The sequence below is a fragment of the Varanus komodoensis genome, unplaced genomic scaffold, assembly GCF_004798865.1.
Source record: "Varanus komodoensis strain SLA01 unplaced genomic scaffold, ASM479886v1 scaffold6_2, whole genome shotgun sequence".
NCBI classification, from domain to species: domain Eukaryota; kingdom Metazoa; phylum Chordata; class Lepidosauria; order Squamata; family Varanidae; genus Varanus; species Varanus komodoensis.
Genome location: NW_025336346.1, coordinates 16,016,598 through 16,030,807, shown reverse-complemented (window position 1 = coordinate 16,030,807; position 14,210 = coordinate 16,016,598). Strand labels below are relative to the sequence as shown.

The following is a 14,210-nucleotide window of genomic DNA, read 5'->3' as shown; positions in this document are numbered from 1 at the left end:
TTGCAGCCATCTCTTCCCACAGCACGACCACGATCGTACCCGTCATCCCTGCACAAGCGCGACTGCGATCGCAACCATAGACAGGCAATCGCGGGCGTGCTGGGGAAGAGAGACAGGCGTGATCACAGGCATGCTGGGGTTGGGGAGACTGACATGATTGTGGGTGCGCTCGGGGGGAGACGGGTGTGATCATGATTGTCACCCAATGCAGAGTTCACGACCTGGGGCAAAATTTTTCAGAAATTTCAGTTTGCTACCCGATTTGGTCGTGAACTGAGGTGTTCGTGAGCTGAGGTACCACTGTAGTAAGTGAAATGGGAAGAGGAAATGAAAAGCAATACATACAGCAACAGGGAGAAGCATGTAGGTGTGGGAGTGGTGGTGGTGGTGGCTAGTTTGGAAAAAAGAGGGAACCAATGGTATAACCTGGAGTCATGCCCCTCAAATGAAATAGGATGACTGCAAACTTGTCATAGGATAGCATGTTGTGCAGTGCAACTCCTGAGTGCTTGTTGTGATTTCCTTAAACTTCTTCAGCCAATGATGATTTTCCTTGCTTTGTGAGGATATGAGAGCAGCCCTGTAGTAATAGCTGATTAGAGAACCAGGGGAAAATAAATGTATGCTTGGTGTCCTACAGGAATCCTGGCAGGGCCTCACTTGTCCTTGCAAAGAGGGAGAAAACATGCAGATGTAGATGCTGTGGATGCTGTCTAAATGTTTCCAAGAGTGAAGGGAACTTGGAGTGGCAGCTTGTTGCCCTGACCAGGATGTCCCTTTGCACCCAACCAGTGCAGAAAGAACCACACCGGCTGTGAGGATGGAGGGGGGGCTCCTCCAAGGCTGGGCCCTCTTCTATGGCTCCTCTAAGGTCCTAAGATTTTGCCCTAAATCTGGGGAGCTAGCAAAAGGATTGTAAAAGCAATTAGGTAGGACACCAAAACTTTAACAGCCAAGATCAAGGCCACTAAAATATGTTGAAGATACTACATTATGAGAACAAGGAGGTATATGAGGAAGGTAAAAACAAATATTTTAAGCTAGATTTTTAAAGTCGTCTTTGTGTGTACCAGCAGTTTTTATTTTAGTTCTCAGTAGCATATAAAAATATTCTCTAAAGTTAATATTGACCACTAAAAATATTTTCTGTTACACAAAGGAGGAGAACTTTATCAGTAAGACTAATTACAAGTGCTTCAAACTGTCAACTTCTAACTTTTGGCTCATATTTTGTTGAAGAAGCCCTCCCCTCATGCTGCCCCAGTGGAATTTTAAGGCATGCTGTGAATCCATGTTGGCCGTTATCCCCAGCCTTTCTCTTGATTACTTGTCCCCAGTGAACTACCAGACAAATTGACCATGTGTGAATTGCTGTGGAGCCAAAGCACATGGAATGGCTTCTGCATGATGACTTACCCTTCCAGCAGCTGTAATTGGTAGCACCAGCCATCACGCTGTTTTAGTGCTTGCTGCAGAGAGATTCTGTGCCAGCACTGCCATTTCTGAGAAGCAGCTGGACTCTTTTTGTGCCAGTTGCAAGAATGATGTAATGACTGGCATGACGTGCTTTGGCTCGCCTTGGAAAATCTATCATGTGGATGCTTCCTGTGGTGGTCTCCACCTGATGTAAATCACACGCATTTCATCTGTTTGGTCTCGGTTCAGAGGGTCATGAATCTCACTCTCCCTGCCCTTGAAATCAGTCTGATTCTTCTTTTTATGAGATTTGGATGAGAAAATGTCAGTGGTTATTGACGCGCCTTTCATCTAAAATCAGGGCTGGGGGACAGGAGACTCCCCCAATAGACTCCAGTTCCCATCAGCCCCAGCCCACCTTGCCAGTGATGAAGGAGGATGGAAGTAGTTGTCCACCAACATCTGGAGGGCTTTAGCTGTCCCGTCCTTGACCCTGAATGAGGATGGATCTTTCTTTCATAGTTAATCCAAGCTGGCAAAATGGTCACCAGTAAGTCTCCTAAAGTGCTTATGTGACTCAGCCTTGAGTTACAGTTGTGGAGTTCCGTCTTGTTGATTTTGCCCTTCGTGACATATTGTCCAGTTGTGGAGCAGTGGCAGCTCTTTTGGGACATTGTTGTTTCATTGGTAAAAGGACAGCTGTGGCAACTGCATTCACTCATTCTTTAGTAAATGCATCTACAGTAACACAAAAGTATTTGTGTGTGTTTTTATATAGCTCAGACTAGCCTTCTCCAACTTGGTACCCTCCAGATACATTGGACTACAACTCCCATCTTTCTTAGCCAGCACCTGGCAGTTGCACAGTGTTATTTGATAGAGCTTGAGAATACCTAACCTACAGATTTATAATCATGTTTGTCATACATCAGTATGGAGAAGGCTCTTGTAATAACATCTCCCTTGACATCTGGCTCCAATAATCATTTAGCCTCTGAACTTGAGCCACTCTTGTGTGCTAGCAAGTGCCATTGTAATAGGCAAGTCACCTATGTTAAATTTATTAAAACTGAGATACGAAGATGGTGTATTCCTTTGACAATGGTTTCCTCTTGGAGTACAAACTGTGCCACTTCCCCTCGTGTTCTCCTGTGTGGTGCACTGTGATTTGTTATTCTGGTTCACTGAAGACAAAACCAGACCCATGTTCTTGGTCAAATACTGAAGTTAAACACATCTTCATGTGTTTGTGTATACCAGCAGAAGAACTTACTTGTTATTCTGGAGGAATGCTGCTTGTCTTGTTAAAATTATGTGTGCAGTTTCTGAGGTTGATTAAGTTTGGGCATGAAGCAGCCAAAGTTAAGTAAAGACCCAGGAGGATGGATCCAAAGCTGCACAGAGCAGACAGTTGGAAAGGGAGAGATGATTTTTTGCTCCCTGCCCTTTTTCATTCTTCATGCCCCCCAAAACATCACTGATGGGTTGCGAGAACAGTGTGATGTGGCATTGCAGGGGGAAGGAAGAATGGTGGGCATTGCCCGCCTGTCCCTCCACTGGGAAGACTCTGCTTGGTCCTTGCTCTCTCCATGAGTTCTCACTTCTTTCTCCCATTTCTCTGACTTTTGTGTGCAGAGAATGATTTCTGGCTCCTACTCACTGATTTCGGGAGGAAACCAAAATGTTTCCTACGTTTTGGTAGTAAACGTTTCCTGAACTTAAAATCGGTGGGACTTATATATGCCTAACTCTTGCTGGCTCATGCTAATCTGTGTTTGAGACACCATACTCCAGGCTTCACCCTGCTTGGTGCCCATGGAGTTTTGTTACAGCAACTGTGACCTTTTCCCTCACGTTTTGAAAACCCACATCCAGTCCAAAGCTGGCTTTACAGAGTCCCCAGAGTGTTTCTGGAGCCATGTTGGATTCTGTATGACCCCAGAAACTCTTTGGGCTATTGAAGTATTTTTACACACACCTTCTCTGGAAAAGTTAAACAAAAAAGGAAACAATTTAGGAATGATTTGTTGCATTGAAAAGATGCAGACGGTTTCTTTTGCAGAAGCTGCCTTTAGCTCACTTGAAAAGCTGTTCTGCAGTTTGCTAGAATGTTGCATGAAAAAGTGAAATTAACCCAAATATATTCTTCCTCTTGCATAATCTGCCATTCTGACAGCGAGTGTATTTTTTCAGTAGCACTTATAAATTCATTTGAGAACAGGATGAAAAGTTTTGCTTTATCAAATGCTTTATACCAAATGCTTCCTTTGCTACATACAAGAGTATAGCTTTGGATGTGGTGTGTGTGTACCAAAACCATATAGAATAGTGGCTGTATTGTATAAAACAATGTTTTCTTTTCTGTTGTTAGTACTTTATGTTGAATTTAGTTCTTTATGTTGAATCTCTTTTGCTTGCACCTAAACTTTATGTTGATTTTGCTTCATGTTTTCATTTCCCATGCTGTTCAGTTTTTGGATGCCAGGAGAACAAAGGTTTGTTAACTCTTCGCAGTCAATTTGTTTGCAAAATGCAGTATTGCTTATTGTGTGATCTTTTATGTGCCTGTTATAGATGCAGCAATCCTGCTTACTAAACTGGTTCATAGTTATCATTAGCAGCATCATTTAACAAATTAATTCCTTTACTTTCATACAGAGTGATTAGCACTAACAACTTAAAGAGTAGTACTTCATGAAGATGCAGACTTCATGTCTAAGACTACCTTCCCCCCTCCCCAAATGGATACAGTGTTTGCTTGTGGACACTCTATGACATTTACATTTTAATGCTGTTCTTTTCACTTCCTTGTCTTAGAATGTGTTATTCACTGTTATTAGCAACTGTAATTGGCACTGTCTGTGTGTGTTTGCATTCATTTCTTCATGGTTTCTAACAGCAGCCAAGAAGCTTCATTACAAATAACATCACTTGCACATTTAGATTTTCACCACTAATTTTATTAATGATTGTGACATCGTATTTTTTGTAAACCAGTCAAATAAACTTTATCCAGATGTTCCTTTTACATTGCAGCATCTTCAGCTAACTATTCAAGCACTGCAAGATGAACTTCGGACCCAGAGAGACCTTAACCATCTCCTTCAACAAGAAAGTGGAAACCGAGGTGCTGAGCATTTTACCATTGAGCTGACAGAGGAGAATTTCCGAAGGCTTCAAGCAGAACATGACAGACAAGCAAAAGAGCTATTTCTTTTGAGGAAAACACTGGAAGAAATGGAATTGCGAATTGAAACTCAGAAACAGACACTAAATGCCCGAGATGAATCCATCAAAAAGCTTCTAGAAATGTTGCAGAGCAAAGGGTTGCCATCCAAAGGAGTGGATGACGACAATGAACGGACTCGAAGGATGGCAGAGGCTGAATCTCAGGTTAATCATTTAGAAGTGATACTAGACCAGAAAGAGAAGGAAAACATACATCTTAGAGAGGTAAGGAAAGCATGTTCATTTTTAAGAGTATTCTTTTAAGGCTTTTGTCGTGACTTGAACCTAAAATGGAACAGAAAAACATTGCTGTACTTTTTTCAACAGGGTTTTCAAATGGTTCTACTTCAACAATCTACTTATTCAATGGTATAATAAATGTAGAATGTAGTTTTGAAAATAGACCAGCCTTCCCCAATCCAGTGTCCTCTGCTTGTGGTGAGCTGTGACTCTCTGGATGACTGTGGGATTCTGGGAATCACAGACCAACATGTCTGGAGGATACCAGGTTGGGGAACGCTAAAGAAATCATAATTTCTTGACCATCGCCCTTTATATTCTGGATTTTAATTATATGGAAGTTAAGTTATACCTTGTTTAATTCTGGTTAATGAAATGCTAAGAATCCCAACTCTTTGATGTATGGGTTTTTTTTTTTTTTTACTTTGCGCTTAATTAGATGATGTGTGTGTGCAATTACAATTGTTTATGCAACCTGTGCCTCCTGTTTTGATGCTGACTCCAATCCAGCAGAGCAGCTGGAGGCTGCACTGACCTCAGAGGTCTGTTTGGGTCAGTGGTTTAGTGGTGAGTGTGAGGATGAAACCCTTTCAAAAAGGAGTCCACAGTGGGATGGGGAGGCTTGAGGGAAATTGTACATGCAGTGTTCATTTCAGCTGTTATCTAGGCATAAATTCAGATGTGGAGGAGGTTCCTGTCTTGTTGTAACAACTTTCCTTCTTATATACTAGAAGACATTTTAAACTCATGATGGGAGTGGGGTGAAATTGGGCCTCTGTTGAGGCAATGGGAGAAAGTTAGGGTTGGGTTGCTTATCTTGCATGTCTTTTGTATAAACTGGGATGAAATGGCTGAACTTTGGTCCTCAGGAAGAATCCATTCTCTGGGTAGATGAATGCTTTTTTCTCCTGGTTATGTCCTTCTCTTATTCATGGAAGATGTGTGCGAATTGGTACCAGTGCTAATATGAGGTCAGAGCCATATGTTTCTTGTTCTCACACTGTTTGCATGGGGTGAAATGGGTTCATTGCTTCTGCCATAACTGCAGAAATAGATTTTCTGAATCAATCCTAAGCCAGCTTCAAAATGCTTTCTGCACTTACTACATGACATTCCTTTTTGGTATTTGGTGTAAAAGAAAGTTGAGACATATCAGATGATGGCTGGGCTCAGGTAACTAGTCTTTTCCCATGTACAGGCAAAATCTGGACCAGCACAGTGATACCTTGATTTATGTCATAGAAGTGGCATTCATGAGTTCACACTTTGTCTTCCGAATGATCTGACTTCCAAGCGTCCCTCATAGAGAGATGCCCTTTTTGTTTTACTGTGCTTTTGAAAGGCATTGTGTAAGGATACAAGCCTACAGGGATGCCCATATTCATCCGAACTTGAAGGCTTATGGGCCTATTAAAGAGGGCAGAAGTAAAGGGTGGCTCTTCTTACTCTGCAGAGCAGTTAGAGGGCTGATTTTGGCTGGCTGAGTGCAGTGCTTCAGAGGAAGCTGAGGGACTAGTCCGCAGGATAGTAGTTTTCTGCTCTGTGCCCCACCCAGAGCACTCTGAAAGCACTTCCTCAAAATCACTCTTAGAGCCTTCAAGCAATTCTTTCTACAGGTTGGAGCTATTTTCTGATCTCATCGCTGGGAATTTGAAAAATCTTGTGGCATCTTCATGTTGTCTAGAAGCCGTAGGATTTTGCTGCCCATAACAAAAGAATGGAACAGCAAGAACCAGCAACATTCCATCTGATAATATTTTTCTTTTTATTACAACCAGGCTGAATGATTTCATTTACTATATCTGCCCATTTTTTTCAAATTATTTCCACTTGCTTGCATGGCCCAGTAATTTGATTTTTTTTCTAATAATTTAACAAACAGCATTTCGGACAAGCTTTTTAAAAATCCCATTGATCAGTTGTATGATTTTGCCACATAGCTATTTTATGAGACAGAGTCAAATCTTTGTCTGGTATAAATTTACTTAAAGGGCTACTGCATTAGAATTGTGTCTTTTCAATTAAGAGGAATTTCAAAGAACAACAACATTGACTGCAATTTATTGTTGTCATGATTAACATAATCTGTTCGCTTTGGTAGAACTTAACCATAACTAACTGTATTTGCAGTTAGGGCCATTAGGATTCATAGTGTCTATCAGCATTACTTGCCATATGACTGTTAAAAAGATAGATGCCCTGCCAGAAGACCTGCAGCCTAATAAGATGCAGGAGCATTTGGGAAAAAGGTATGGAAAAAAAGAGGACCCAAAGGAAAAGATGCTTGTTAAATGAGTTAAAAATTACTTCAGTAATCATTATACTCAGTTCTCCAAGGGACTCAGTGTGGCAATTTAACTACACAACAGTCCTGTGAGGTAGGCTAGGTTGAATGATAAATGATTTCTCAAGGCTGGCAAGGGAGTGTCCTAGCTAAGCAAGGATCCTGTCCTTGGTCCAAGGCCAGCGGTCGATACAGTGGTGTAAGCACAGGCTGCAAAATGTGCATTCTTACTGTAAAACAGAGGATGTCTGTTTTTTATTTCTTAAATTTAGTTATCACATCTCTCCAATATTTTTTAAAATTATCCATAATTCTGAGAGAAACTTAGTGAATATGGTTATTCTTTTATCATGTGGAAATCTAGCACAGATGTTTGGTATTACCCTTTCTTAAACATAGTGACCACACATGCTTTACCCTAAGTACCATTAAGTATTTTTTTATTATTGCTATTAAAATCTTGCCTTCGGCAAAGTCCCACTAAATCTCCAGTAAAGTCTAATGTTAAAATTCCAGCAAGTACTTTATATATATACACATGCTCTCACACACTGTCTCTGTATATACTCTTACATATGTGATACATTTTCACTAAAATCAGAATCTGATGTCATCGCTGTATGCATTTTTTAATCCAGGCATTCTGTGATAGTCTTTATCTTGAAATGGAAAGTAGAGCAGCTATGTATGTGTGTGTCCTTAGAATGTACCAGGAAATTTTTAAATTTGCAAACCTTTGCTTCTGTCTGTGAAAATAGCCAGCTTAAATACTGAAGACTGATAATGGGACTTGAACTGCTGGTGTGAATTATGTATTGCATGTTTTTTAGAAGTTATTCATAGAGTAAAGTTCTTTCTTCCATAGAACAGATGCTCTGCAGACATTTTGTGTTTACTGTAAATGCCTTTCACTGGAGCCAGTAGTAATTTACGAAGGAAACGTTTTATCGACACCAAGCATTTCTTCCCCTACCCCTCCTGAGAAGTTAGTTATATAGATTAACAACCACTCTAGCTACAGCCTCTTTATTAGGTTCATTAGTGTCTCTTTCCTTTTTATTTCTTTTGGCCTGGCTCAAAATATTAAACTAATCAGGGGTAGATGAATGGTGTTCCTTTTTTAAAAACACACACACTCTTATATATACATATATAAATATATGGCAAGAACCTAACTACCTTACCCCCCAAATCTGTATATGTGAGTTTTTTATTGTTAAAAATTATATTGTGTATAAATATCATCCCTTAGAAAATACTATCTTTAAGACAATTATGTTCTATTAGCATTCTCTGTATATATTAAAATGCACTATTTTGAAGTGGCGAGGTAGGTGTGGAGGAGGTTTTTGTAATCTTGGCAAGCACTCCAGACAGGAAAAAATTGATCTGCTCCTATTATACTCTGGGGAACAGTAATTATGCTCAGAGCTGGTCCAAGATGTTCTGCTGGCTCAAACAGCCTCCCAAAGTGAAGGAACACAGTGCCCAATGCCAGTCACACTATTTTGGCACAGAAAACAAAATCTCAGAAGTGCCTCTCCCTCTTGGTGGCAGTAAAAATACAGCCCTAAGAAATTAAAGGACAACCCATGCGCTGCCCTTTCACGGCACCAAAATTAGCTACCTGAGGTAACCAATTCAGTCATTCCAGTGGCTGGCTGTCCCTGAATATGATGCCTAATGGTATTCTTGGGAGGGCTGCCTCCGTTATTCACAGTGTATATGAAAAATATTAAGACCGTGTTGTGCCATTCTGTTGGGGTACTGTTGCCTACCATGAGGGAAACAGTAGGCTGATACCCCAGCAGTTTGCATCAGAATGGCCAGCTCTTCATATATAATTGCATAAAACTCATTGCAGACACCCTCCCAGGGAAAAGATTGCTATTATTTGTGAAAGTAATTATATAATTGCACTAGTCCTTCATACTGCAATGCCAGCTAGAAGTTACGTAGCAGAAAAGAAGGAAAGGAACCCTGCTAATATATTGCTGAAATCACAGTTTTGTGATGAAACCAAAAGTGGCTACTGTGAATTAACAATCTGGTGTAGAAAAGCCCTAAGGCTTTGTTACTGGTAGTAAGAGCTTTTAGCCAAAATTTGCAGCCCAGGCACATTTTGCCTTAATGAGGAAGATCCAGCCCCAAAATGTTTGCTGTTGGAGGGAAAGGGCAGGAATTCATGCCTCCCTATTTGATGTATGGAAGTTGACTAGATTGTCAGTTGACTGCCTGTTATTTCAACATTGTCGAATCCTTCATCATGCCTGAGATGCAGTATGCTAATTTGGGCAGCTGCCTCACTTTGTCTATTGATAGTACTGGCCCTGGAAAAAAAGAAAGAAATCTCAATGGAAGTTCTTGTAGACTTTTTTCTGTGGAGTTGATTGGAATCTTGAGGGAAAAGCAGGTGTGGGAAAACTTTAATTTCTTCCTCCCAGAAGGTGGTGATCCCAATCCAAATCAGGGATGCATACAGTTCTGCGAGGGTAAAAAGGCAATCAGCTTCCATCACACACTGCATGATTAATCTAGCATGTAGTTTGGTTTTTGAACATGGAGTCTGGCTAGGAGTGACCAGCACTAGAATATTTGAATAATGTAATTATCATGCTGCCTCCAGTTCATTAACTGAGAATGGATGTTGGGAATGAACGGAACAGTTATTCTTGGCACATGTTCTAAGGCCAGGCAGATATGGACTCATCAAGTGAGAAGGGATCCTGGAACTGGAATTCTCAGATGTTGAAATGGAAGATGTGAAGGGGCTTATCTCAAAGGCATCTTCCCAAGCTGTTCAGGTGGATGCTGAAGATAGTCAGGATTTACAACGGCAGGAAAGTGTCCTGGGAGAAAAGCTCCTGCATCTAGCCAAAGACTGGCACAACTCTTGACCCCATGGTACAGCGTTGTGAGAGATGGACCAACCAACTGGAGGGATAGCAGGGAAGAGACTTGCCCACCTCCAAAAAAGACTTCTCAGATGATGGGGTCCTAGGGCTACTCAAAAGGGGAATGTTGGAAAGTAGTTGTTAGATTGGGTTCAATGAACAACTCTGTGCATGCTCAGAGAATCATTCTTTGTTGGTTTTGCTTACTGGGAGTGCACTGGAGAATAAAAAGCTTTTGCTAAAGAACAGTCTATGCTTTAGAAGTGTGAAGGGGAAACATGGCTCTTGGACTAGCAAGTTGGTAGGTACACTTTTTCAGAAGTTCTTCCTGGCAGCAGTCAGCCATCTTGCTCCCACCTCCCAAAAAAACCCTCCTGATATAATGCTATAGGTCGATACGGAGGCTTATGAGGAGAAGAGTGGAGCCTGTGAGCCACAGGAAGATGTGGGGCCTGCATGAGGACAATAGTGTGTTTTACACTGCTGAATTATGATTCCTCTCTATCTTTGCATTTATTGTGTAAGCTCCACCTTTTCTTAGACGAATGAGATCTTACTTGTCAAGGCTTTTGTTACTTCCAGGTTTAACTGCTACTATATTTTCTAAGCCAGAAACTGAAGCAAGAACTTCACCTAAAGAAACGTGGTTCTTACCTGCTTGCTCACCTTAAACAGTGTCCATCCAGGAGTTCTTAAAGAATTCAGATAGGAGATTTCTGGACTGCTCACAAAAATATGTAATGTGTTCCTAAAATCAGCCTCTGTACTAGAGAACTGGAGAATGACCAATATAACTCTGAGTTTTTAAGAAGACGATCCGGTGAAATCAGGGAAATTTCAGGTTAGCCTAAGATAATTAAAAGCAATGAAAGCATTATTAAAGATAGAATTAGTAAGCCTATGAAAGTGCAAGGCATGCTGATTAAAGTCTCAACATCACTTCTGTAAAGGTAAGTCCTGTCTCACTGACCTTTTAGAGTTCTTTGAAAGTGTCAGTAAACATGTGGATATTGTTTACATGGCATTTCAAAAGTCCTTTGACAAAGTCCATCGAAACTCTGAAGCATACTTAGCAGCGATGAAATAAGAGGGGACCCCTCCTATAGTTCAGTAGCTGGTTAAAGAATAGCTAGCCGAGAGTAGGAATAAACAGTAATTTCTCCTGATGAAGGGATGTAAGCAGTGGAGTCCCACAGGGATCTGTACTAAGACCAATAATTTTTGACTTATTCATAACTGATCTAGAATTAAGAGTGAAGTCATCATGTTGGCTGGTGACATCAAACTATTTAGGGTTATTAAACCAAAGGAATTGTGAAGTTCCAAAGAGGTTTATCTAAACTGGCAGAATGGGTATTAAAATGGCAAATATGGTTCAGTCAGTGCATGTGAGTATAAAGCAATGAATGTTGGGGCCAAAATCCCAACTTCAGGTATAAGCTGATGGGATCTGAACTAAGGTGGCTCAGCAAGAAAGGGATCTTGGTGTTGCGGTGGACAGCTTGAGGCAGTGCACAACTGGTATGAAAAGAGCAAGCTCCATACTTCCATAAATTGGAGAGGAATTGAAAACACAACTGTCCATGTAATACTGTCCTTGGAATATTGTGTATAGTTCTGGTTGCAGCACCTAAAAAGTGTTGGAACTGTACAGCTGGAAATGAAGACAGGGCAACTGAAATGATCAAGAGTTTGGAACAAGTCCCCTATGAGGAAATGTTACAATAAGTGTGGTGGTTTAGCTTAGAAGAAAGGTGGGCAAGGTGAAACATGATAGAGGTGTACAGAATTTTACATGCTGTGGAAAGAGAATTTTCTTTCTCATAATGCTAGAACTCACGGTCATGCTATGAAGCTGATCGATGGGAGATATAAGACAGATAAAAGGAAGCACCATTTCCCAGAACACATAGTTAATCTCTGGAATCCACTGCCACCAGATGTAGTAATGGCCACCAGTTTGGATGGCTTTTAAAGGGAATTGGACGAATTAATGAAGGAGAAGGTTAGCAGTGGCTACTAGTCCTGATGACTTTATCCTGCCTGCCTCCAGGATCAAAGACAGTGTTCCTATTGATCTTGCTGGGGACTGTGAACCAAAGGATGCTGTTTGCACTCATATCTTGCTTGTGAGGTTGTGTGAGTAGCTGGCTGACCACTGTGAACAGAACGCTGGACTAGATAGCCCATTAGTCTGATCCAGCATGAGTCTTATTATGCTCTTACTAAGTCTGAACACATTCAGTCTATGTTTTATCCTTTACATGAACTGCAAGTATGCATCTATGACCAGTTTATTATGCTAGTTTTAAGCCTAAAAGCCCTTTGTGGCCTTAAAATTCAAGGAAAATTTGTATACCTGAGGCAGTATCAACCTGTGGCTAGGTTTCTCAGATTAGATTCTAGTCCATATTCTAACAGTATGCAGGGTGAGCACCTGAGTTAATAGGAACAGGGTATCTACAGTTACCTACTGGCCATGTAATAATTGGCCTAAGATACAGGGCTGTGATTTTGGAGCCTTCCCAGTGGAGCTTTTATTGTGCAGTTTCAGTGCCTTCTTCACAGAATTCTGCAGTGTGTGTGGGAAAGAAAACTCTATTGTTTTCCATTTGCAAACTTAGTTTTTCTACCACTTCTCCCTTCACCTCCCAAATTTGGTAAGGATGAAAAGACACAGTGGCTTTTGCTTGGAAACACCAAGTGTCTTCCATCTGGAAATAATCCTATTTTAGTTCCCTTTCAGGAAGTACTGCAAGGCATGCCTGTGCTTTTCCATTCATAGTGTGGCATGTTAGGTAGGGCTGGACTGGACAACTTTCTAGAGTCAGTAGATACGATTTTTGCATCGTACTTGTGTTTGTAGGATTTAGTTCTGTTACTTTGCATTCAGTTTTTTGCTAGAAAAAATCGTGGGAAAGTAAGCAGATAGTGTGACTTGGGGTTAAGGAGAGGGTTCCTTTCTTTTGTAAAATTTCATACAAGATAGCTACACGTGTTCTTTTTATTTTTCTTTCCCATCAGACAAATGCACTTTTTCGACAAGCTTGCTGGCTTGCAAGCTCATACATAACAGCATAACATATTTTATTAGTAGAAATGTAGGCTATGATCCAATCCTTCTGAGGAAGTGCTGGCTGCACACCCCCCAGACTGAAACTTGGTGGGAAAGGGATAACGAATAACCAAAACAAAGGAAGGGAAATGTTCTGGTCTGGTTTATTTCCTAAGGTGGCCAGTTGCTCAACTTAAGTGAGTGTAGTCCTCGATTTGAAGATGTTCCCTGTTAGAAAGTCTGTCTACTTCAAGTCCTTTTATAAGAAAAGAAGCAGTAAGAAGAAAAAACAAGTGGCTGGAATTTTCCCATTAGTACCTTGGAGAGCAGACTGACATGGCGTTACAGGTCACCAGGTCACAATCTTCCTCACTACTGTGAAATTGATTTGTTTATTACATTTCTATACTGCTGAATAGCTGAAGCTTTCTGGGAGTTCGCAACAATTAGACTATAACATACAACACAGAATGCACTATAAACAGGACACTTTACTTCTATTTTAACACTGCAGCATAAAATTGAAGTAATAACTAAAGTAAAACCTAGCATCAATAGAAAGCTTAAAATAACAGTTTTAAAACAGAAACTGAAAGGTGATAGTGCCTGAGAAAATTGGAAGGTCTTTTCCTTGCGCCTGTAAAATGTTTCTATTAAAATTTTGATTATTTCCTTATTTAAATCCACATCCTTTTTGGGCTTCCTTGGTGATATGCAAGTGACCACGCTAGTTCTTGCTCTCTCCCTTCCTCTGATTTCTCAGCAAAGGGTGAATGGTGGGTACCTGCAGCAGTCCAGTCTGATCTGCACTGGCTATTTCTACCAGGGGGTTGGAATAGTTTTGCAGCTGGAATAATGGGTTATGTCTCGAGAAGATGCACACAATTTGCTACTTTAATTTGAGGTGAAATAATGAGCAGGAAGCTGTTCATATTGGAGGTTTTGAGGTACTGTTGGGCAAGATGCTCAGTGCTGCCAGTCCTTGAGTAGGACTTGGTCCTAACTGCTGTTACCACTGTTTGTTTTCTTATATTTCCCAGTGGACTCAGTTGGTATCCGAGAGAGAGAGAGAGAGAGAGAGAGAGAGAGAGAG

At 40.9% G+C, this 14,210-nt stretch overlaps 1 protein-coding gene across 1 annotated transcript in view; it reads left to right on the top strand.

The window, feature by feature from the left end:
- The window catches only part of ERC2 (ELKS/RAB6-interacting/CAST family member 2), a 502,285-nt gene that overhangs the window by 77,178 nt on the left and 410,897 nt on the right, over positions 1-14,210 (top strand). The window contains exons 2-3 of the mRNA XM_044451516.1: positions 3,888-3,911; positions 4,453-4,869. Of these exons, the coding sequence (XP_044307451.1) occupies positions 3,888-3,911; positions 4,453-4,869 (441 nt within the window). The remainder of the gene's footprint in view (positions 1-3,887; positions 3,912-4,452; positions 4,870-14,210) is intronic.